This window comes from Syngnathus acus, chromosome 22 (assembly GCF_901709675.1).
Source record: "Syngnathus acus chromosome 22, fSynAcu1.2, whole genome shotgun sequence".
Lineage (NCBI taxonomy): Eukaryota > Metazoa > Chordata > Actinopteri > Syngnathiformes > Syngnathidae > Syngnathus > Syngnathus acus.
In genome coordinates, this window is record NC_051106.1 from 4,762,814 (window position 1) to 4,788,004 (window position 25,191).

At 41.9% G+C, this 25,191-nt stretch overlaps 1 protein-coding gene across 7 annotated transcripts; it reads right to left on the reverse strand.

Annotated features, from left to right (window-relative positions):
- Positions 1-1,249: 1,249 nt before the first annotated feature.
- eml5 (EMAP like 5) lies at positions 1,250-24,766 on the reverse strand. Of its 7 annotated transcripts, XM_037241824.1 has the most exons (45): positions 24,266-24,766; positions 19,722-19,881; positions 18,246-18,344; positions 17,938-18,006; positions 15,041-15,226; positions 14,555-14,690; positions 14,359-14,382; positions 13,856-14,057; positions 13,579-13,716; positions 13,233-13,489; positions 12,945-13,157; positions 12,712-12,879; positions 12,221-12,327; positions 12,039-12,157; positions 11,774-11,960; positions 11,577-11,682; positions 10,850-10,943; positions 9,403-9,503; positions 9,113-9,306; positions 8,859-8,970; positions 8,634-8,761; positions 7,791-7,932; positions 7,566-7,718; positions 7,368-7,499; positions 7,189-7,277; positions 6,593-6,769; positions 6,322-6,523; positions 6,125-6,251; positions 5,937-5,951; positions 5,463-5,471; positions 5,276-5,354; positions 4,940-5,069; positions 4,777-4,875; positions 4,593-4,613; positions 4,344-4,517; positions 4,064-4,272; positions 3,721-3,878; positions 3,538-3,652; positions 3,272-3,460; positions 2,910-3,082; positions 2,681-2,843; positions 2,493-2,596; positions 2,148-2,301; positions 1,966-2,066; positions 1,250-1,881 (listed from the first exon to the last, which is right to left on the reverse strand). In XM_037241824.1, the coding sequence occupies exons 1-45, from the start codon at positions 24,460-24,462 to the stop codon at positions 1,845-1,847; spliced, it is 5,949 nt and encodes a 1,982-aa protein (XP_037097719.1). In that variant the 5' UTR covers positions 24,463-24,766; the 3' UTR covers positions 1,250-1,844. The 7 variants fall into 7 exon arrangements, with proteins under 7 accessions (XP_037097719.1, XP_037097722.1, XP_037097720.1 ...); XM_037241827.1 differs by lacking the exon at positions 14,359-14,382; XM_037241825.1 differs by lacking the exon at positions 5,463-5,471.
- Positions 24,767-25,191: the final 425 nt, after the last annotated feature.

The following is a 25,191-nucleotide window of genomic DNA, read 5'->3' on the forward strand; positions in this document are numbered from 1 at the left end:
CTGGGGTTTAGTAGTTGAACCTATTTCATGCAGGATTTGACATAATGGATTAACTGTTGCAAATTTTATTATTTGGTATTGATTATGGATTGTCACCATAATTTTCCTCACAGTCGGTCAGGAAATCGTGAAGAAAATGTTTGAGTAAGAAAAAAGAGCCACCAGGAAATCTTTTTTAAATTTATTTAATAATTCAGCACCAATAGTTTGATCACATTGGTTAAATAGGTTTCTATTTGCACACATCATAACATCATACACTCACAGCTTAGAACCCATGTTCATTTTTATTAAAGCGGACTTTAAGAAACATCTCACAAAAATATACAAAAAGAATATCTACAAATGATATTTACACTGGTATAAATCAAAACATGTCGTTTTATATATACCGAGCAAAATATTTTGCTGGTTGTTTTTTTTCTTCCCTTTCAGATAAGACATTCCATTTAAGTATTATGTCCAATTACACAAAACGCTTATTTACACCAATGGAAATGTAACGATAATACATTGTAGCAGCGCACTGTAAAGTGAGTGAAATAGTTTAGGGGTGCATTCATTTTAGAACATCAAGTTACAGCTATTTTCTTTTCCGGGGTAAGGAGGAGAAGGGTGTTCCAGACAGATCGTCTTCCATGCACACCCGCGAACAAACACTAAACACATCTGCACTCATTAACAAGTCATGAGTGGGATTAACCAGTCAATAACAACCACCAGTACCACAACACAAGCACGGAAATGAACCATCAGGGTGACACAGTGACTGGGTCGGGTGTACAGTGCATAGTCTGCTTTGGCATGCTGACATCCAGAACATAACAGTGGATGTTACATTCAGGAGGAAGGCCACACAATTTGGAGTTACCAGTAAAAAGAAACAACACACATACAAATGACCATGTGATCCAAAATGAAAAAAAACAAAAACCCTCATAAGCATAACACGTACATTAAGGCGAATCGAGATTGCTACAAGTATTTTTTTTTTTAAATGGCATTGTTAGTAAACAATAGGCCTTCAACTTTGGGATAAGATTACCGTATTTTCCAGACTATAAGGCGCACCTAAAAACCTAAAATTTTCTCAAAAGCCGACAGTGCGCCTTATAGTCCGGTGCGCCTTATATATGGACCAAATTCCTACATTTAAACTGGCCCGAAGCATTGTGTCATGAAATCAATCATAAGTGGCCCGCTGAAGACTACTAATCATGAATCAAAAAGGCTATGGATCATTCTTTTGTGATTATAAAGTAATTTGTTGCGTCTGAAGTTGAAATAAAAAAGATAAAATGGAGAATGATTTGATTTAGATAAAAAATCGGACATGATTCATTAATGGTGCGGTTTATAGTCCAGTGCGCCTTATAGTCCGGAAAATACGGTACTCATCCCACAAAATCATCCCTTAAATCAGTTTTTTAAACGCATCTGTCTTTTTGAAGTTTTAGGCTCCGTTTCTTCAGTCTGTGGTAATTTGCTCTCTTGCAAGCTTACTTTTTTTTTTTTTTTTTTTAACGTGGCCAAGATGAGTGGTTTAACATCAAATGTTCCAAATGGGACCACTACTTCAGTGAATAAGTACATATAAAATGAACTTTAAATTTATTTAAATTATGTTGTGAGTTGGTCTGAATGCATGCCACTTTTGTTCACAATTCACACCATAATGTGCACATGTGCATGCACCAAGTTTTGAGGCAGTAAGTTAGCGTCACACTTATTCCTCACGTTGGGGCCCGCCAGGCCTGCTCCTGCTTTTTTTTTAAATGCAGCTTTTACGCTTGACTGGAGAGACACGGCGGGAGGCGACAAGCCAGTTGGTTAGGATGTCACCTTCAATGGGGGGCGTGGACACACCTCCACACAAAGAGGCTACAAAAATACACATCGGACAATTTTGACATTTTATTGTTGGAGAATTAGGATTTGTTGGAGAATTAGGATTTGAAGTCATACCTTCGGTCATCTCCACCAGCGCTCACCACAAAGCGGTCTCCATTTGTGATGCGAATATTTGTCAAGTGAGCCGAATGGCCCAAAAAGCGTTTATGTTTTGCCTGAAATAAAAATAGCCACTAGAATGTGTTATAGGTACAATTTTAACAATGAACATAAGAAGCAGGATTGAAGGTACTTACAAACTTCTCCGGACATGGAAAGTCAAAGAGTTTGACCATTCCAAAGTCATCGCCTGTGACGACGTTAAGGCCTGAGTGGGACACGCAGGCGCAGGTGACGTCTGCTTTGTCTGTGTTCCGCGACCAGATGCCGACCACCTCGTCGCCGAGGACGCTGGACACAGTGAAGAAAGACCACTCAGCAATTTAAAAAAAACAAAAACATTTGGCCTCATGTTGTGGAATCTTATTACGTTCCATAAAAAAAAGCACAAAAACAATAAATAGATCAACAGGAAACAAAAATGTAAAAGGCAAATGTGTGACTAGTTAACCACAAATATTTTAGCGTGATTCTTCTCTGACCTGGTCCAGGTGGCCCAGGTAATTCTGTCAATGTGGGTTTGCTCCGTGATCTGCTTCCCCGACGGCACCTCATACACCAGCCTCTTGTAAGCACCAGTGGATACCTAATTCAAAAAAGTCAAAGTAGGATTATAAAGTGGACCGGGCCCGGGACGGATAGGTTCTTCGCACTGCTGAGTGTTCCTCACTTGGATGTACATGCTGTCCGCAGAGAAGTCCATCTGCATGACGAAGCTGGGGATGTCCCGGCAACAGTTGATGCGGTTTAACTGCGGCCCGAGTGACAGGTCGTAGAAGTCCACGGCGCTTTCGCAAGAGCCGACGGCCAGGTAGCGGGAATCTGGACTGAACCTACAAGCGAGACAAAGTTCTTGACCGACTTATCACTTCAAACCTTTTTTTTTCTACTGATCTCACCTAATATCCTGGATAGAGGAACGGCGGTCTCTTTTCTTGCCCCAGATTTTGAGAGACGCAACCAGCAGGATGATGAACTCTCCGTTCTTCATGCCGATGGCCACCATGTCTCCCTCAGGACTGTAGCTGATGGTGCATGCCGGGTGACCTAAGTTCACCTTATTCAGCATCTTCTGTTGATCCAGAAGTCAAACAAGTGCCTTAAGAATCAATCATTATGGATTTTACAGACTGAAGCTTAATTTATGTCACCGTTTGAAAAGATAGGATGAACAGCTACAGTCGGACTCAACTTCATGTTCAATTTAAATCCAATTAAATTTGGATGGTTTGACTTTTAATTAATTTATGACAGGACTGACCTTCTCCGGAATGTCCCATAGTCGAACGGTCCCATCCTCCGCAGCAGACAGAAAGACATCTCTAGTCGGATGTGTCCCCAATCCCCAAATTGGCCCGTCCATGTGACCGTTCACTAAAATATTGCATGCCGCATTCTTCTCCCCGACCTCAATGATCTCTGCATTCCTGGTTCCAACCAGGATTTTACCCTGATAAGGAAAAAGAGGATAAAAAAATTCCAATGACGAAGGGCTCTTTGCTCAAGCATTCTGTTTTCCATAGCTACCTTTCCTCTGCAGACAGACCGCACACAATCAATAACCTGTCCGGTTTCTAATCGAAAAGCTCGGCATCGTTTCAACTCCTGATCCCAGAGCTTGAGAGCTCCTCCTTCCTTTGACCTGTAAAAGCAAACAGTTCCAATAAAACTGGGCGACTTGCCAAAAATGCGTAACGACGTGTAACTTACGGCCTTTCCTTGCCTCCAGTGACAATGAGGCCATCTCTCAAGGTTGTGTACATGGTGAACACGGGGCCCGTGTGAGCTTTGGCCACTATCCTTACAAGAATGTGATCTTTCCACACACATACATCTCCACTTATGGTACCTGTAAATGTTAAGTTATTCTGAAAAGAAAACAAATCTGCACTAGTCTAGTGGTCTAAGACAGCAGAGCAAGCAATGCACAAACTTCAGCAGCATTTCATTCAAGACAAATTAGATAGCAAAAGCAGCGTTTAAACACAAATACTTTCTGAGATCAACAGCGAGCCAACTTCATGCAGATTGACAACGATTTGAAGGCACTTACCGCTCCAAAAGCGACAGACAGCATGGTTTGCATTCGGGCGTCCTCGATGGAGCTCAGCACTCCTTTCTTGCTAAGCAAAGCTCGCCCGGCTAGTGTCCAGAAGCGCACGTGTTTGATTCCCACTGAAACAAAAAGAGTGTCCGAGTCTGGACGGAACTCAGTCACGAAGATTCTCTGCGTGTGACCCATCCGACTGGCCACTTTGGCACCTGGGAGAAAAAGTCCAGAGGTCACATAAGGTGAACCGAGGACAGTCAGAGGGATTTTCTCAATTTTCTACCTTCCTGCCACTTCCAGATGGTGATGGTGTGTTCCGAGTCCAGGCCCACAGACAGAAGAAGCTTGCCCGTGGCGCTGAAGCTGACGGAGCACACGCCTCCAGAATGGAAACAGCGCAGTACCGATAACGTCTGCTTGGTCATAGCGTCCCACACGTGAATCGACGGAGACGTGGCTGAGTGAGCGACAGAGCGTGATGACAATGTAGATTTGTTCTTTTCAAACCTTCAGGCACATTTTTTACACTTACCTGACATATCACCAGTGTCACCTAAAAGGACAGAAAATTATTTTGATTGATTACATTACTTTTATAAGCGTGTTTTCAAAAGACACTCAATAGCACTCTGGTTACATTTTATATTTCGGGGAGTGGGAAAGATTCGAAAAATAGGAAAGAGGAGCGAGCAGCTGCTGACGTCTCACAAACATACCTACTTGGCCAGTTGCCACCACGTTGGGGAATTTCGGATGTTGATTGATTGTCAGGCACAGAATGTCATCGCTGTGTTCAACATAGAAACTTTGGCAGGCTGCAAGAGAATATAATGTTATTCTGGCGACAGCGTCATAAAAAATAACATCGGTAAAGCCTACAGGTGGTCAAGTTGAGCACGATGCCAACCGAGGCCGTGTGGTAAATGATGTCCGCCCCTTCATTCAGGTAATGCACGTTATTGCGACAGTCGTTGCCACGGTAACCGAACACCAGATCCAACACCAGGTCCTGCGGAGAAAGTCAAAGCAGGCAATCAGAAAGTCAGAAAAGTGGTTGCCATGACGACGTCGACGGCCAGCTCATAGCTGAAATTATCGTTGGATTTAAAAGAGAGGTTGTCGGAGCAGCTCACAAATCTTCTAATGAAATTACGTCAAGTTAAGAGCATTTTTATTGATATATATTTATAGTGACATAAATGAAGTCACTCTTACGTCAATGGGTCTCTTCTTTTTGCCGACATTGTTGGTCTGCAGCTTCTCGGGCAGTGGCAGGGCTCTGCTAACAGGAGGTCTGAAAAACACACAGCCGCTTATTACTGATTGCAATAGTGATGATGCACAACAGTACACAAAATAGACAGCTCTCTGTACACATTTGTAAAAATAACAATTTGCTTACCTGGAACCTCTGCATGGCAGCAATAGAAAAAAAAAACAAGAATTACTTCAAATGTTTTACATGGTACTCACTGATGCTGCTCACTGGATATGCACTTCAAAAAAACACCTCAGCCACTGAGGAACGTAAAACAAAGAAGTCAGCACCATGTTGTAACCATGACAACCAAAGTCCATTTCGAGGACATCTGCTGCCTTGTGGAGTCTCTATGCCTACATCGTACCATTTTAGTTCTTCCAGAAAAGCAAATTTATTTTGATTGCAATAAAAACATCGCATGATTTCTGTTATTTTAAGGCACATTATCGTTCTGAAGCATTGTAGGTTGAATAGTTTGTTCTATCTGAAACATATTTTTATATGATAGATTCAGCGATATGCTAGGTTGAGGTTGTAAAAAATAAATCATCATCACCACTGCTGAGGATTTATCTTGGATGCAATTTCCCCCCAAAATAAAACTTACAATCTTACCTGACCACACCTTGTCTTCAGATGGAATGAAAGAAGGAATCAGGGCAATGACAGAATACAAGGCAGAAGAGCAGATGAGGCGCAAGTTATTTTAAAGGTCAAAGTATAGAGCTGAAGTTGTAGGTAAGAAAAGGACGTCAACAAAAGAAGATTTTTTTTCCTTTTATATGTTGAAAACTTGAAATTACCTCTCATCCACAGAAGGCTCTTTCAATTGCAGGTGGGGTTTTACACCAGTCATGGGGCGCATGTTGGTGGATAAGGCCTTGATGGTATAGTTGATCTCATTCTCTTTTGTGACATCACTATCATAACCTGAAGAAAAGCACGAGTGAGCGAGAGATACCGACAGCCGGGAAATTTCCCAAAGAAGCTGCTCTCGCACCTCCATCGTCTTCACTCTCGATGTCTGACTCCTCGCTGTCACACTGTCTGAGCTCCCTGTGGGTCTCGGACTCATGGGCCCAGATCATGAGGCACGTATCCCCGCCGCCAGCCGTCACCAATAGACTGTCCTCGTGGCTCCACCGCACATTTGTAACATGCGTGCTGTGTGCCACATACTGTTTGAACTTTGCATACTTGCCCTAGGAATGAAACATATCTCAGCAACTTGCCACAGTACAGTATCCTGTGCGTCGAGCATCGTCTCTTACTTTAACGGGGTATCTGAAAAGTTTGATGTATCCTAAATCGTCTCCTGTGGCGAGCACCTTCTTCTCATGACTAAGACAAGCGGAGGTCACCTCTGTCACCTCGCCGATCACAGGCCAGATGCCTTCAACAGAGGTACCGAGGACACAGGTCCACGAACACCAGTCGACCTTCTCCACCTAAGACATACAAGTATGCATTACATCAGGGGCGTCAAACTCTTTTTTTTTTTGTCGCGGGCCGCATCATAATCATAGTTTCCCTCGGAGGGCCGTTATGATTGTCAACGTCTTCTAATACGGTGTAGGCTACAAAACAAAGTGATCAATAACGAGCTTTGAAATTAGAGACTAGTAAAAACTTCAAATATTTTAACAAATGGTAATAAGAATTGCAAGCAATATCACTATTTTTTTTTTTAAAGTGAAGACAATTTGCAATTCTGGCAATGACACACGAATTTGATGCACAATCTGTCTTTGCGGGCCACATAACATGATATGGCGGGCCGTATCTGGCCCCCGGGCCTTGAGTTTGACACCTATGCATTACATCATGTTCTGCTTCAGACGCCGCCATGTTTCTTCTCCCAGCTTACCTCAGTGACCGGGATAGTCTGCCTCTTGCCTCGAGGCGCCTCGAAGAAAAACTGCTCTTTGGCACTGGTATTGACTTGAAGTAGTTTCCCTGGGAATGAAAGCACCCACGGGGGCCACCATGGTTTGACAGTTATTACAAGACAGCACAAGGGTCATTTACAGTAAATAAGATGTTTACCTCTCCTATCCCAATCCAAGTGGGTGATGGAGTTGAGGCACCCTTTGCATACTCCAACCCGTTTGCTGTTCATCACATTGTAAATATCCACAAATGTGTCTGCTGATGCCACCGCAAGGTACTTGCCAGAAACTGAACAGAGGGAAGAAAAAGTCACGAATTGACGTTTTTTTTGTCAGTCACAAAGGAGCCACAAACCTGGAGAAAATTTAATGTCCGTGATGATGTCCTTGCGGTGATGGAAGGACACAAGGTCTTCCAAAGTATCTGCATTGACGATGAGAAAGCTGCCGTCGTTGAGACCCACCGCCAAGGCTTTGCCGTCAGGGGAGAAGCAGCAACAGCGGCCACCTGTGAAGGGTGTTTGTTAATGACCTGGGACCGATGCACGTTTTGTCGGGTTGTGACGAAAAAGAGGTTCACCTTTCCTGAGCTTGCGCACTGCCAACATGCAGTGACTGGGGGAGAGGTCCCATATGCGCAGCGTTCTGTCATCACTGACAGTAGCACACAAGGGGAGATGGGGATGGGTGGCGAGACCCCAGACTTCACCTTCCATGTGACCCTGCATAACAAAACATAACACTTGAATATTTGTAGGTGTATAGTACGAGATATACGGTGAGGTTCAATAAAGGAAAGGCTTCAAACCACCTGAAAGAACGCTACTTCAATTCTGACAAAGATGTGATCGACCTTTACTTGACTCTTCCCTGATTGATTGATCCCATTAGCCAGAATACAGTCGTAATTGTAAAGCGTTTAAAACGGGCGATCAATACCACTCCGACAACCTAAAGACAACGGGGGCCTCACTCAGAGACAGAGCCGAGCCACTTCGGAATATTAACGATCGAGTCTTTATAGCTACGATTTATTTTCGTCAATAGGAATCCCCTTGGGCTGTGTAAAATACCGCCGGCAGCACGGTAACATGGAAGGATTTTTTTTTTTAGCTTTGTATGTGTGAACCCAAATAACAATACAGCCATTGCTGCCTCTGGACATTGTGATTTCCTGGGAATGTTGTATAAGTGATTTGAAATTGAAAACACGTGCAGAGATTTATTTAAAAATAAAAAGTGTTGCATATTGATATTACAGTAACTGTTTTTTACCTTGTTAGATGATTGTTTATAATTATTGTGATAATTACTGTGAAGTGTGTTTCGAACAAATAGCTAGTTGCATTAAATCTTAACCAAAGAAGTAGCTTGGTGACCCCTTCAATGGTGTTTGGAAGAAATATTAGCTTTGCCATCTCACCTGGACCAGCAGAGTAATGGGCCCACTTTTGTCCACCTCCAAAATCTCTCCATTCTTCGTTCCCACAAGAATGTGGCCGTGGCCCAGAGAAATGGCACGTATGGATGGGTTGTCTTCCAGAAGCAAGCCTGCGGAATTGAAAAGTCACGCTAGACCACGAGAAGAATTCCTTTCGGCTAGACCCATTGTGTGTTTGGAGAGAAAGGATACCAATGATCATATTACCCTTGGAGCCTGGAGCTAGTACCGCCCTCTTGATGGCATAAGTCTTGAGGCATCTTTCAAACGTGTCATCCCAGAGTGCGACTATACCATCCTTCCCTCCGGTCACGAATCCCTGCAGAGATTGTGTAATGACATATTCAAAGCTGAATGAACATGTCAGTAGTAGACATCAAATTAATATCACAGCGCACCCCCTAGGAAGATTATTAATGGCCGGTTTATTATTTGAAATTGCTCTAATGTGCAGTTATTACCTTTTCCAGAGCGTGCATGCTGAAGACGGGGCCGTCGTGGGCTTTGACGGTCTTCATCAAGAACATGTCCCTCCAGATGCAAATATCACCCGTGCACGTGCCCGAGAAGACCATCTCCTCCGACCAACCGTAGGCAGCGCACATCATCGTCTCCGTCTTGCCCATGCTCCCCTTGCGCCCAATTAGTCCACCACCTGAGAGAGCGAGCGTAGACGCTGTAAGATGGATCGCTCGGAAGACAGATTTCAGCTCGTTATCACGGCCGCTTGTCAGCATTAATAAACTCTTACCAGCTTTGTGCCAAAACTTCATATGTTTTACACCGGCGGTGATGAGCTTGTCAGGTAGGTAGGGATTTATTTTCACGACAAAGATCTTGTCTTTGCTTCCACTGAAAACAGAACATGGTTTATAATTAATGAAGCCGACTGGATGTGTTCCGAATTTTACATTGTACATAAAATGTGCTCTTCCTGTGCCCTCCTTCAGATTTATGCAAATTACTCCTTTAATTTTGTGTAATCCTGTTGACGAACATGGCAGTAAAATTAAACGGGATGCACACATTTCATTTCAAAACTTTCAACTAATTCATATACTTATTTATATACAGAGACAATTATTCGCGCATTTCCACATCTCAAATGTTTCAATGTTTTGATGCTACAAAAATGACAATTAATTTTGCAGGGCACATAAATAAAATTAAATATCAGCGATAAGTAGTTACTCTTAATCGATCAGTTTGTTGTATATAATGTGATGAAGCTATTAAATAATAATGTGATTTTACATTTATATGGTTTGAGTAACCCTGATGTAGCCCTTGACAAAATTGAGTTTGACAAATCTACTTAAATTGCCCATGGGGGTGACAACAAGGCAGTCTATAAAACTCGATGGATAGATTAATAGAATCTATTTTTGTCTTACGATGAAGTTAAAGTACAATTTATTGAATCCATTTTTGCCATTCCTTGCCCATCTTCTTCATGGTATACCCTGAAGCCTCATCCTCCCACACCCACTCTTTGTCTCCCATCTGAAGACTACTCTCAGGCCCTTTTCCTCACCATTGCATTGCACAGCCTCCACCAAGGTCTGCAAAGCAGATTAGTGGTGCTCCAAGCTGTCTCTGCACTTTGAGTTGCAAACAACATGCAATGCTCCAAACCCGTCAGGGTCGGTTTAAATTGAGTTGAGACTAAATATGAACATCAAGTGGGCTGAGCAACAAATAAAAAAAATTTAAAAAAAGATATTTTGAGATGTTTTTCCAGTAAAATATTTCCCGCACTGTGGTTATGTAATTGCTATTGGGACAAATGATCACATTTGCAAAACGTTTTAGTAGTATCATGGAAATATGAAAATAAAATAAAATCTGACATATCACGCACTCGAGAAGACGAGCACTGAAAGTAATTCTCATTCATTATGGATACAGCTGGAGCCTTGGGGCATACTCAAACTATTCAAACCTTGGCAGGCTTAAGTGTCGCAGTGGAGCAGCCCCTTAATCTAAAAGGCAATTCCCTTTCTCCCCTTCTGCGAACCATGAATCACACTGTCATCCATGCATTTCCTAAGTGGTTCCAATTGAATCCACATTTATTCATGTCCATATTTAAAGAGAGAAGCTCTAATAATCTTTAAAATTAACACAAAGCACTGTCAGAGCTCTTTCTGTTTCCGGATTGCGGCATGATTGTAAACAATGTCAGGAGCATCACTCACCACATAGCTGAGAGCTTTTCCCCTTTTCTCCAGTCCCAAAGCACAATGGTGTGATTGTCATCCAAGCCCACTGAGGCCAAGCGCTTGCCATCCGCTGTGGAGTGGAAATCAAGACATAAATCATGGCAGTGTTAAAATGTCCACCTTGTTAGCAGGATATAGAAAACCTGGTGGAACTCAAGTGAGGTGATTAATACCAGTAAACAGTTTGCATGCTAATACATTCAAATTGCTAAACGATGCTTTTCCTTCCACTTAATAAATGCTAACATTAAGGAAAAAAAAATTCCACCCTGTCACTGTCTACCCTGTTAGCAAGCGGACATATTTTGCGTACACATTGTCTGATTGGTTAATTAATTTTTATTCTTAAAGAAATTGTGGGTGCTTGATCGACATGCATGCATTCCTAACAGCATAACATAACATAACATAACATAACATAACATAACATAACATAACATAACATAACATAACATAACATAACATAACATAACATAACATAACATAACATAACATAACATAACATAACATAACATAACATAACATAACATAACATAACAACCTAACCTAACCTAACATAACATAACATAACATAACATAACATAACATAACATAACATATACCAACTTAATATCCAGCCATCTACCAAACCGCTTATCCTCACGAGGGTGTACTGGATCTTAAATTCCATGGAAAAGAATATTTTGAGGCAGTGATTCATTACCTGAAAAGTCCAAAGAGCACACTCCAAGCTGGTGAAAACCCTTCAACACAGACATCGGTTTCAATGTTTCTGGGTCCCATATATGGATGCAGGAATCTCGACCAACCTGGACAACCATAAGCCGTCAATTGAAGTTTCTCTGTTGCATTTGAAAGTACAGACTAGAGAACAAGCAATGCAATCGTCTCTCCGCATACCTGGCCTGTTGCTACAAAGTCCTTGAGGGGATGGATGGCCAGACAGAGAATATCGTCATCGTGGCCCATGTAGAACCTTTGGGTGTTCTGCTGTCTGTTGTAAACGATCCCAACAGCGGCCACATGGTAGACAATTTCACCGGTCTGGGTATAGAACAAATTACTTCTGCAATCATAGCCCCTGTAGCTGTGGAAATTAAAATAAATACACATTTTAGACAAAAACAATTTGTTTCTAATTGGCCATATTAAAGTAAAATCTCACCCATGAATAAAATGCAGCTTCAATCCACTCCCAGGCGCTCGCTCTCTCTTCTTCAACGCGATTGCTCGATCTTTCTCTTTGCACTGCTCTTTGAGCTGAGGTAGGTCTTCTTTATAAACCTGAAACGGGAGCACGTGTGCTTAATACGGTCAAAATGGATGGCGTCGGAGTTCATTACAAACCTGTCTTCTATACGTAAGCTGAGTCTCCTGCTCGATTTCCGAGTCCATCTCAGGCACATCTGACTGATCAGAGTCTGACTCTTCGCTGTTGGAGTCTGCCAAAGTCTCTAACAATGGAAACATAGTTTGAGTATACCTCACCGGTAAGAAAAATCAAAACTGTGCTATTCGAATAAACGTGAAAAGCCATCATATTAAGCAGAAAGCTGTTTCAGGATGCTGATGCTGCACACTGATGCTCAGCCAAGTAATGGCAATAAACTGGACTTGGAGTTAAGAAAAGCTTCTCACAAGGTCCATTAAGAAAATGAAAAGCAAAGACACTCAGGGTGTGTTTTAATTATAGAGAGCTCAGCTGCACTCTGTCTGTGGAAAAATAATGACTTGGCGATGACAATGCAATTATACAATCCAACTCTCATTCATATTGAATGGATGTGTTTAAATGTGATGGAATGGGGAAGAATTGTGGAAGTTGAAAAGAGTCGGACCTTGTGGTGCAATATGCAGAACTTCTTTGGACTTTCTCTCTGGAACAAACTTCCATTGGAAGACCGAATGATCCGCTCCACCGATGCTTATCACCCACTGGTAGTCATGTGACCATCTTACATTGGTAATATGAGCCGAGTGACCTAAATATTTTTTACATTTTGCACCTAAAATAAAGAAAAATAGAACGTAAATTCAACAAGGCGATACGAATGATGGATATTTTCTTTACCTTTTTTTATACACGGGTATCGTAGAAGTTTGACTAATCCGTAGTCATCGGCTGTTACTAAGACTTGATTGTTGAAGTTAGCATCCACTGAGTTAATATCATTGACAGAAGAATATTTGGGCCAGATTCCGTTGACCTCAGGGCCCAGCACACATGTCCATGATGCCCACTGAACCAACTTTAGCTCCTCCCTATTGGTCACCTCCTTACCACCTGAACAAACGACACAAATATTATACCACGAGAAATAAACTTTGCAGCTTGAATAAGGAAGCTACTAAAACATACTTGGCATCCTATAAAAGAGTCTCCTGCCGCTGCCATCGTTCGACTGGAGGAACTTGCTGTCCGTAGACCAGTCCATGTGCGTGATGAAGCTGTTGGAGCCAATGCACTCTCCTACTTTCTTGTACCTCTGCACAACACCATAAATGTCCACTGAGTTGTCATTGGAGCCGACAGCCAAATGGGCACCATCGGGGGAATACTTCAGCTCATGGATAGCCTCTTTCCTGTCCTTGATGTGGACCACTTCTGTCATATCTCTGTAGGGCCATAAAAAAAAATCTTCAATAAAGCCTAAATGGTCAGACATAAAAAATTGACACAGTCTTTTATTGAATTGTATACTTGCCTGACTCGGAGAACGGTGAACGAGCCATCCTTCATTCCCAAGGCTAAATGAATGCCATCAGTGCTGACAGCGGCACAGCGGATCGGCTCCTCCATGTTACAGCGAGCTATTAATGCATGATCGATAAGGCTCCAGATCCTTGTGGAGGAGCAAAAAAAAAATTAACTAAACAACTCTAGCATACTTAATTATGCATTGATGTTATAGACCTAAATTATTAACTGTTGGCAAAAGTGGGTTTGTGCAGACTATTGATACGTATAATATTACAACTCACCTGACTGAGCGGTCGTCACTGCCTGTCATAGCAAGAGGCTTGGTGGGGTGCACGGCCAACGCCCACAGCTCGCCCTCACAGTGACCCTGCATGATAAGGAAAGGCTTGTTGCGGTCGTGGACCACCACCTCGAAGATCTCACTGTCTTGCGTGCCCACCAGGATGTGGTCTCCCCGCCAGCAAACACTACGGACAGACAGCCCTAGACACACACATACGGTGAAAATATCAATATCATACAGTCCAAGTATTTTCTCATTTGCATTCCGGGACACAACATGGAAGACAGGATTTGTAATTAGCCATCGGTAGGTGGTTAATTGCTAAGAACAGAAATACACGACGGCATGTTGCCAAGCTAATAAGTCGCTGGATGAAGGGAGCATATGCGGTATGTATTTGATCTCTAAAAATATGTCGTAAAACAAATTCACTAAGCACAAGAGAACAATACGGGGACGGCTACAAACAAGACAGCTGTTAAATCCGCCCTCATTACCCACCTCTGCTATTTTCGCTTCTAGCTACTGTTATCCAAGATACACAAAATAAAGCAAATGGAAGAAAAAAGAAAGGGCGTATTAGTAGGAAGAACAAAAAAACAGAATGACTAAAGCAGCATGGTGTAGATATGCCACTTGGTGAGATGAACCTAATTTACCCTGTGACCTTTACTGATTGACGGCTATTTGACATCACCTTTATATCCTTGCTCCGTTTCCCTGAGATCAATGACAGTAATTGGTTTGAAGTTGAGATCCCACAGGCGGACGCAACCATCTCGTCCCCCGGTGGCAAAACCCTCTTCGCAAGCGTTCATGCTGAAAATCCCTGACTGGAGGAAATGACAGGCTGTTAGTGGACGAGAAATGAGCTATGACAGAAGCAAGGGCGGCTGGTTGCCTTTGCAGCAACACACCTTGTTACTACGGCTTTTAGTTGTTTGCCTTTATCGATATTGTTGCACTCCCAGTAAAATATTTGGTGGTACAAAAAATGTACTGTCGTTATTATCCCCTCCCCCACATTCCCTAACAAAGCTGTTGATCCCATAGATATAATTTAATCCTACGCAGAAAAAGACTGATCCTTCACTATTGAGCCGAATCAAGCAAGCATGTGCATTTCCACCTATGCTGTGTATTTTAATTGATTTTATTGTCATTTAATGTAGTTTCAACTTACCCCATGCGCCCCTTGCACAGTCCTCATCAGATTGATCCCTTTCCACACGTAGATGTCGCCGTTCAAGGCACCGGAATACGTGACCTCATCCTTGGCGCAAGCCAGGCACAGGATGGTTTGGAGATCCCCAGTCTTGCCGAAAACTCCACGTTTGGGCGTGAGAGCGTTGCCGCATAAGCTCCAGAACTACACACACAGAAAAGAGTGAAAGGTGGCGGCGGCTAATAATCCTTCCCGTAATCCTGTTGTGACACAGCAAGTGGACAATAACTGAGTGTTTGGGTACAAGAGAAAATGAGCAAATCAGAAAATCAGCATGGTTCGACTCGCACGTGCACAGCACCGTGAAAGAACACACGTTGGTGTTCTAACTATCTGATCAACATGCACAGACACAGGCGCACTCTCACAGACACCAGCATGCTTATTATTTATAAGCAAGGTCATTGGGATGCATGGGCGAAGCCTCGTCTGAGGGCTAAATCCATCAAAGAGAGGCGGTGAGAGCTAAAAGGGAGGCGCTCTGTCTGCATAGAGATAAGATCAAAATGAGCTTCTCAAATGCTGAGACACGACTGGCGGCACGGGGAGACACACTCATCGCCAGCAGGCTAATATTGATCCATGTGTCGGTTTATTAATAGTCTAGCGACGTTTAACTGGGTGACAAATCGACTTGATGAAAAGAACCTGACTGACATAGGGAAAATCACAATTTGCCTCCTGAATGATAAAGATGTCATGTTAACAAGGGGCAACAAAGTAGGAGTAGCTCTGAAGAAGGTGGGATGGGATTGTACTTCAGCACGCGACATGGGTTGCAAGGATGGATGCAGCGTGACTGCACAGCCCTCGCTGCCCACAACCGATAAGGCAGCGAGAGTCGGGCAGGGGCTAATCCCTTTGCTATTTGAATTGCTGAGTGGAGACGAAGAGGGGTTACGATGAGGACGGCGACAGAAGCAGAAAATTCAGTGGGGCAATGTGGGAAAGTGGAAATGAGTGGTGGCGAAAAAAATCTGCTGCCACAGCTAAAACAATTCATTTCTACTAAACAATTCAAGAATATTTATTTATGGCAACATAAGACTGGAATATCCGCTCTACAATCGAAGACAATGTTCTTATTGTAATTACCGTATTTTCCGGACTATAAGGCCCACCTTCGATGAATGGCCCATTTTAAAACTTTGTCCATATATAAGGTGCACTGGACTATAAGGTGCACCATTAATGCAATCACAATATAATAACTTGAAATAGTGAAAACAATAACAATATATCAATAATGTTAATATCACACAACGCACAAAATAAACATGTAAAGCTTACTTTAATAAGTACAAAACAAAACAGTCAGATAGATCAGTAAACTTTAAAAGTTAAAGTTACAACCATCCATCATTCTCCATTTGGTCCATATATAAGGCGCACCGGACTATAAGGCGCACTGTCGGCTTTTGAGAAAATTGGAGGTTTTTAGGTGCGCCTTATAGTCCGGAAAATACGGTACCATGGAGGGGAATGCACTTCAGCAGCGGGGCCACCTTCTTTCTGTCACACTACAGTAACCCTGAGCCATGTCAGAGTGTTAAGTGCTACGCGAGCGAGGGTCAGCAAAGAGCACTCGGAAAGAGTAGACGAGCGTTGCTGCAAGGTAGTTTTCGCACAGTTCTTGTCCATCCGCATTGAGTCAAACTCAATCCTGTGGCGATTCACATCGGTGCATAAAAAACACTTCATTTCCAAGACTATTTTGACATCTCAATGTCTCTTGCAATTCAGTTTTCTATAATTACCACCTAAATGGTTTCTTTTACAATACTGAGTTCACATCAGTCAAGTCTTTTATATCAGTCCATCAAGTCACACAACCAAATTGGATTCAAGGCCGTCTACGAGTTATTGATTGAACAATGTTAATTATTCTGGCTGTAGTTTACTGTGGTATAGCTAATTATGCTAAGATAAATATTAATTAAATTAATTCCTACTCCTTTTCGAACAGTGATGTATATTGTTTGTTGTTTTTGATTCTTTAAATCATCTTCGAAATAAAGATTCATTCATTCATCATCCTCATCCATGTCTTCTAAAGAGAGTATTGTTTTGTTTATAAAGGAATTTTTTTGGGAGGTTCAACCTTGAGATATTTTGACCAAACCAACACACAAAAAGGCTAAACAATAGACTCCGTGTGTGTCTGTAAAAACGAGTAGGTTGTCCACAGCCCTGGTATCTGTCACAGAAGTTGTGTTTCCCTCAGCCCACGAGTGAGTGGATTACTGCCAGTAAATCTCCTGGATGCTCTGAGTGCTATAATCACTGAGCAAACGCAGGGCCAGGGAGCAGATGTCACATGGTCTGCAGGGTAAAAGCTGGGGAATTATATGGGACAATTGCTGGATTGCCTTGCCATGGGGAAACCAGTGTAGAGGGAGGAAGGAGGAGGGAGAGGACTAAGCTGGCATTGTGAAGAGGAGGGGGGGGGGGGGGGTAGCCGGCGGAGGTTTCTGTGCCATGGCAGTAGTAGGAAGAGTTCAACGCAGATGAGATTGAGATGAGGGATGTTATACTTAACATATGCAGGAGGTCAAATGCAGCACATTTATATTTCTGGTATAGTAGAAGTGGCAAACATTGTCATTTCAATGCCCGTATTGATATTTTAATTGCCTCTATCGTTTTGGCAGGATGCTAGAGCAGCTGCAGCTTGTATTTTGGATAGCTGTGAAAAGCGCAATGAAGCATCATCCAAAGACAACATTCTTTTCTCTCGACATTGCTGCAAATTTGAGTGAGTCATCTGAGAGATCTAGATGGAGCCCAAATCGACATTAAACTCGCATTGTGATGCAAAAAAAAAATAATGCGGTAAGCTCACGGAGCACTTTTACCTTGATGTGTTTGACTCCACAGCTTACGAGCTTGTTGGGCTGGTACAAATCCCAAGATATGTCAAATATCTGCAGGGGAGGAGAAGGCGATAGACACATCAGAGATGGACTCTCAACATGACACATATTGAGCGCTGATTCTTGAATCTCTTATTTTGCTTGTCGGATTTGAAGCGGATAAATGAAAGGAGAGCGTTTGAGTGGACTGTGTTACACTGTGTGGGTTGGATTCAAAAACAACAGTAGTGTCATCATCACCATTTGAAAAAAAATCCCTTTTGATTAGCTAAAAAAGGCTCTTTATTTACCCTGTCTGTATGACCCGGCGCCGCAGCCAGAACCTTCCCTCTCCTCCAGTCCCACACGCAGATTGTGTTTTTAGAGTCCAAACCAACGGACACCAAGCACTGCAGACAGAAATACACATCACATAAAATAAACGCGTTACAGTTTGTGATCCAAAGCTGCTCGGCTCGGTTACCTCCACTCTGGCATGGCAGGCCACAATAAAAAAGGCGAATAATAATAATGGCTAACAGAGCAGAGCAGAACAGTTGTCCGGCCTTTGGCGTTTCCAGTGAGCTCACTGGAGTGTTTTTTTTGCTGGAGGAGTCTCCTATAGTGAACCGAGTGAGTAGGCAGGAGCAGCCGAGCAGAAGTGAACATAGCCGCCCGCTCTTATGGAAATACACTCCGCTGCCTGCTTTGCATGGCAGGGGATGTCCATTTTGATCCACTAACAATATTTCAACCATTCTCTTAAAACATGTGCCGTGTAATTCCAAACACAATCACACCATTTTCAAAAGGACATTCCTATTTTCCAGCAAGGCTCCAGGGTGAAGAGTTTACTGGTGGCTCCAGAAATATCACAACAACCATTTCATGTTTCCTCTGGTTAGCGCCACACTGAGAAGACGTCTGTCCACATTTTTTAATTGCTTTTATATTTGGACCGGCTAATCGCGACGCCGGTTCCCTCGGGATGGTCTTGACTTCTTTTGAATACCGAGCGATGAATAAAAGGACCTCGCCGGGAAGCGACGCAGCTTCCTCCTGCTTTAAATACTGTCACTTTATATCTAAATCCACAGCTAGTTAGCCATGCAGGAAAAGAACATGGGGTTATTTCTCACGGCAAAATGCAGGAGGTATAACTTGACGACAAGCGTTTTTGCATGAGAGACACGCAGAGGTAAAAATCATGAAATTGTTTCCTAGGGCGTAAAAGACTTTTATTTCTCAATAGTTTTTTTTTATGTTAAATCAATGTTATAGCAAAGTCTATCATTTTTTGGTCTTCGTGTAATTACACTTGTCATTGTCTCATAATTGTAACATGCTTGAGTGCAGCTTTGCAGACAAAACTGCAGTCGTAATCACTGTCATTTAAAATGAGTTGTGATTCGTCCTTCAACGAAGATTATCTGCGCTCAGCCTTTTTGACACTCTGACAGCATACTGTAGCAAAAAAAAAAATGAGCACGGTCCTCTGCCAAGGTTAAAAACATTTGGCACCTATTCAAATCAAGAAATTGAGAGGAAAAAATCAAGTCCAGAGACAAACCTCTTCAATTTCACCTTCTGATATGCATTAGATCTCGATGAAATTTATTTTGACACAACTATATGCACATAGGTAGGCAAAAGTACTTTAAATAAATCTAATTTAATTTTTGTCCATTATAAGCTACCTAATAAATCTACCATATAGAAAACGGATGGCCAAATCCAAGTGAAATCTCACTTTATATATTCATGTCATAATAATTTCCCAACTGTACCTGTCCTTCAAGGTCAAAGGCCAAGCAGGCAACGCCATGACTGTGGGCATCTTTGAGGATGGACACCGTCTGCACAGTGTAGGAGTCCCACACGCAGATGTACGGCTCCTTGCCCACCTGCCCCGTGGCCACCAACACACGCTCGGGATGTAGAGCTAAACTGTAAAGAAATCGGGAGAAAAGAAAACAAAACTATTAGCAGAGCCATTTTGCGTGCTTGTTGTTTGTCTGTGTGTGCTGCGAGCAAGCGAGAGACGGATTCACCTTCCAGCGGAAACTACTGTGATGAGATGAACACATTAGAGCTGTGTTGGGGCTGAACGGCGAAGGAGAGGGGCAGCTTGATGAGGTGACATGGATGACTTAACACAAATGTGCGTGTACGTACACACATGCACACACACACATACATACATAACCTAGTTTAATGTGTGCCTGCAGGATGTTCAAAGGGACTGCCGAGAAGCAGTCAGTTTCAGTCTCATGAATCATATCGTCTCATTTGTTAAAACAGCGCTGAGAAAAAAAAAAATTCTTGGGCCACCATTATCCTATCCTATCAACAATTATCCTTAAAATGAATTTCTGATCGTAAAATGGCCACAAAAGAGCAGCCAATACCGGTATCGACTTTCGTCGCAAGTGCCGATACCTTGAAATAAGGCTCGCTCATCCCTTATAAATTTAATGGGGAAATCATTGACATTATTGAATCAAAAAAGAACATCGATGTAAAGTACGGACAGACCAGAGAATTTAAATGGAAAATAACTGAATATAATCACTATTATTTTATTTATGTATATTTTTACTCTTCACATGCAAGGGAAGGCCAGTTTAGCCGATAACAAACAGTTCTTCATAAAGAGTCAATATCTGTTTGCCTGAAGTGGTCAAAACAAAAAAACAATTACAGGAATTGCATAGTTAACCGAATACCTAACTCGTCTTACAAACACATAGCTTAGTCTCAGCTAGTTTGATGCTAACACAATTTAAAATGCCACAGTGACAGCAGTGCGGCTTCACTTTCAACTCAATGACGGTGTGAAAAGTTGGCCACTAACTAAGCTAGTGATGACTTTTTGCACAGTGCTTTGCTGTCCAACATACTGAACAATCACATTCACCTAGCCAATTTTATCCAGGGGGGGGGGTTCCTCGTGTAACCAGGCATATGCTCTTACATAATTGTCCCAACTTGAAGCACTCCTGGTCTACAGCTGAGCAACAGCATGCTGCAGAAAGCTTTCTCACCATCCATCCACCCATCCGCCCGCCCCACCCAAGCTTTTAGCAGCCGCCGGTCACGTTCCAGATTCACTGGGCAATTCATCCTTTTGCTTTCTTCCTCGTGGCCTGTATCCATTGTAATCAGAATGACTGTTTAGCCAAGAGCCCTACAGAATGTTTAGAATTTAGAAACAGACCTGACAGAATGTACAAGGGAGAACAGCTGACGAGGTAGATAGTCAGTACAAACCAGCTCAAGATTTTTTTTTTTTATATCTTTACTCAACCTACTCTTGCGCTTTATCGTTCACATCATGAGCTATTTTTAATTCCACTTTTGTTTGATTTACTATTCTATTAAAAGAGGTGGAACATTCCAAAGAGGTTAAAGCTGGGTGAGATGATGCGATTTGATCTATCACCCAGCACTTCTTGTTCTTTACTTCTTTGTAGAACCTCTCAACCCACCTGGCATTGTTTCTCAGCTCACTTCTTTATAAAATTACATAATCAGAGCCACGCTGCTAAAAATAAGATTCAGACACCGAGACAAATGACTGGAACAATAAGATGCGGTAAAATCAGGGAAAGGTGAGCACGGAACCTGAAGAGTCTCTGAAAGAAGAAATCCAGTTTTGATTCATTTCCTTGCAAATGTATTGCTAAGAAAAAACTAGCGCACTAGAGGAAGCTTTGCGATGCAGCATCATTCTCACTTCAGCAGAATAACGAACATAAGTGGCTCGTCGTGTCGCCTTTGCTATTTTATTTGATTGGAAAATATAAACACAGTGAAAATGTAACATATTATTTTAATATATTTTAATATTTAATGGCAATGTTTTTTTTTTTTTTTAAGAGGAAAATGGTTTCTAAACAAAAGAGCAGCATCCTTCCCTTCAACCTTAAAAGTTACAAAGTACGTTAGGATAAACTCACAAGAAAAAAGCACTTTTAATTGCATGCAAATGCATTCCTTTGCCCCCAAACATGAGACTACTCATGTCCCTACTGTCCATGGAACAGCTTGAAGCGGAAAATGCTCTGAAGCTCTGATTTACTTTGTTTGATGCAGCTACTTTGCATATGCATATAAATCTTGCATCAATAAAACCTCCAGGATTACACTCCAGTTGTGCACAGAAAGGTGATTCTGAGCCCGACAGACACATGGCACAATCAATCACCCAGACATTTATTTATTGATCCACTTTAGGACAACACCGTCACTTTGTGACATCCAAGCACAAATGAAAGCAAAACACTGAGTCACATTCTCCAGCAATGTTTGGCTTTGTCTGCTTTTGCCTTCATGTGATTTTAAAAGGAGGTCAGGATTAAACCATTTCTGGGGATATGTATGGGATTTTTCCACATTTTAATCCATCTGCCCACCAAACTTCATCTGAGACACCTGCCTGTGCACTAGGTACTTAAAACTAAAAACAGAGAGAGGGAGATTAAAATAAAAATATATAAGTAGAAGTTAAAACCAGTAGGAGAAAACTCATTGATCCGGAGACAACTAAATAAACAAAAGACTGAAGGAGAAATGCTTGATTTGGCATTTTCGGGTGGGGTCATCCAAAAACACATGAGTGATAATAAAATAAAATAAAATAAAATAAAATAAAATAAAATAAAATAAAATAAAATAAAATAAAATAAAATTAAGCATGGGAAGAGATTTGTAAACAACACTAAATTGTTCAGGGCACAACGAAACTTTTAGTTTCCCATCCACCAATAAAAGAAGAGATGTATTTTTTTTGCCTGCAAAGAAAAGTCTGATGAATGTCGTTTTTGTTTCCCAGAGTCCGAGTCCTTGACACACTTGTTTTGGCATTGTTATATTGTGTCCTCCTTTTAGAATGATGTTGAAAATAAACTTCAGGAGATTGATTTACGTCTAAAACTGTCGTTTCTGTGATGCTTGGGGATTTTAAATGCTGAAGTGATGTTGTAAACTTATGTATACGAGGTAATATAAAGAAACTTTTATTTTCCCAGTCCAACATGTTTGCTTCTACCGCCACTGCAAATTCACACTTTTCACTCAGTCACCACCCGTGTGAGTTCCTTCGCCCACAAGGCAGCAAGCGTTTGGTATCGCTATAGTCCAATGAATAATGGAGCAGGAGCCCAGCTGAGGAACGACAGAGTACAGTATATAGTGCTAGTTATCTCCAGGCCAACACGCACGTACATCAACACGAGCACTGGAGCGTTGGACACATGTTATTGTCGTGTGGCATGCTGGGAAAGCCGCGAATATCATCATTTGATCAAAAAGCAGGTGCCTCAATGTTTGATGACAACATACTCTGAGTTTGTGGAAGACAAATGCAGGCCCTTTTTCTCAGGGGCTCGCTTCAGTTTTTATGCAATCCATTGAAAGCCATAAAGCTGTAAATAAAAAAATTATGCAATGATTGGATGTTTATTGTTAATCATTATATATGAGTATTTTGGGGCAAGTGCTTGTTTGTTTTTGTTTTTATTGTTTTGAAACAGCTCCTCTTAGGGTTTTATTGAAATTCATTTTCAACGACCACACCCAAGTCTCATTGATGACATAATGGCTTAAATGAATGTAAAAGCTTTACCCTAGATGGATGAACAATGCTAAATTAATAAGCTTATGGCGACTGACTGTTTGCTAGCCCATCGCAAACTGCTTTTCCTTATTTTGTTCAGGGTAATCAAGGGGAGACCGTGCAAACTCAACAAAAGAAAAAAAAACAGTGTTAAACCCTCAACCTATCGAACCACTTTCCTACCATTTGGATAATGTGTGTTATAAGTTCACAATGACTTTTTGACAAAGTGGATGGAAAATACATTGAGTTGAACAAGCTTACAAGTTCAATTGATTGATAGACATCTACATATAGATAAGCTACTGTAGATCTAGGGTGTTCTGAAAGTCAAATTAAAACATCTGACAATTGCTTTAGATGAAATGGTGAGAAAATCGGAAGAGCAAATTCTTCACAATTAAATTCAAATATTACTCATCTATAAAATATTCAAATTCCATGCATTTATTTTGCTTAACCAATACATCCTCTTAAAAGCAGGAAAATTATTGAACAGATCCAGCTAAATTTGATGGAATCATCCAGAAGGATTTTGACAGATGATTATAGAGGATGCTGTGCTTAAGTGTCCTTGAGCAAAATCATCGGAGCCCCCCACCCATTCACGCGCACGTTACTATTTGCACCTTAACGTCTCCTCGCATTATGCAAGGTGACGCCAGCTTTTTTTTTTTTATGCAAAAAGCAACTCTTTCATGAAATGCACTCTACCTGATAATGTCATCGTTGTGTCCCAGGTAGAATTTCTGCTTGTGCTCTCGGGTGTTGTACACCACTCCCACGCCGGCCACGAAGTAGACGATCTCCTTGGCGGCTGTGTAGTAGAGGTTGTTGCGGCACTGGTGTCCCCGGTATCCGTAGACCCACTCCAGTCTCAGGTGGCAGTTTGGAGCAGTCCTGTCAGCCATATCCGCACTTGGTCTCGGTTTCTGTCACGTAGGAGATTCTCAGTGGCATTCACCGAGGAGGATTTAATTTAAGTCCGTGGCTCCCATCAGTTCCCCGGCGTTTTTCACCAGTCCGGGGCGAGCGTAAAATGTGCCATTTTTGCAGGTTGCAATAATCCTTCACACAGGGTGCAACCACTCTTTGGCTATTCGAGAAGCAGTTTAGAAATCCGAGTTTGTGAGAGTGGGAGTGGGAGCATACTTGTTCGGCTCCGTGTCGCGATCCTCCTCATCCACACAGGTCAAAGCTCCTGTCAAATCCTTTTCCAACAAAGATGGAGCTGCGCTGTTATTCCACAAGCTCCGCCTGCAGAGAAAACGGACAAGCTTCTTGTCCAATCAGGGTCTGTCAATCGTTCAAGAGACAAACAAGAAGCAGGCAAGGACAACGCTATTTGCATCCTATTTGTTGTTTACAATTTACACACATAATAATTTGATGTTAGCACATCTACAACCAATTTTACCCATCTGAGTCTGTTTATAACTACATGGAAAGAGTGATTAGCTTGATTGTTCTGAGCACATAAAATAATGAATGACGAAATAATTGTAAATAAATAAATATGTTATGTATGTGTTTTACAATATCTAATTAAATGCTTGGGGTGCTTAACTGGGGCGAAACAGATTCCTGACGGGAATTCAGCCCCCCTTGGCCCCCCGCGTAGCGCCATCCCTGTTTAGGTT

Coding starts and splice junctions, on each gene's coding strand:
- eml5 (XM_037241824.1), bottom strand. CDS start 24,462: ATGGCTGACAGGACTGCTCCAAACTGCCACCTGAGACTGGAGTGGGTC. Junction 6,524..6,592: donor TTTTCAGATACCCCGTTAAA/GTAAGAGACGAT, acceptor TTTCATTCCTAG/GGCAAGTATGCAAAGTTCAA. Junction 2,067..2,147: donor TTCCATGTCCGGAGAAGTTT/GTAAGTACCTTC, acceptor TTTTTATTTCAG/GCAAAACATAAACGCTTTTT.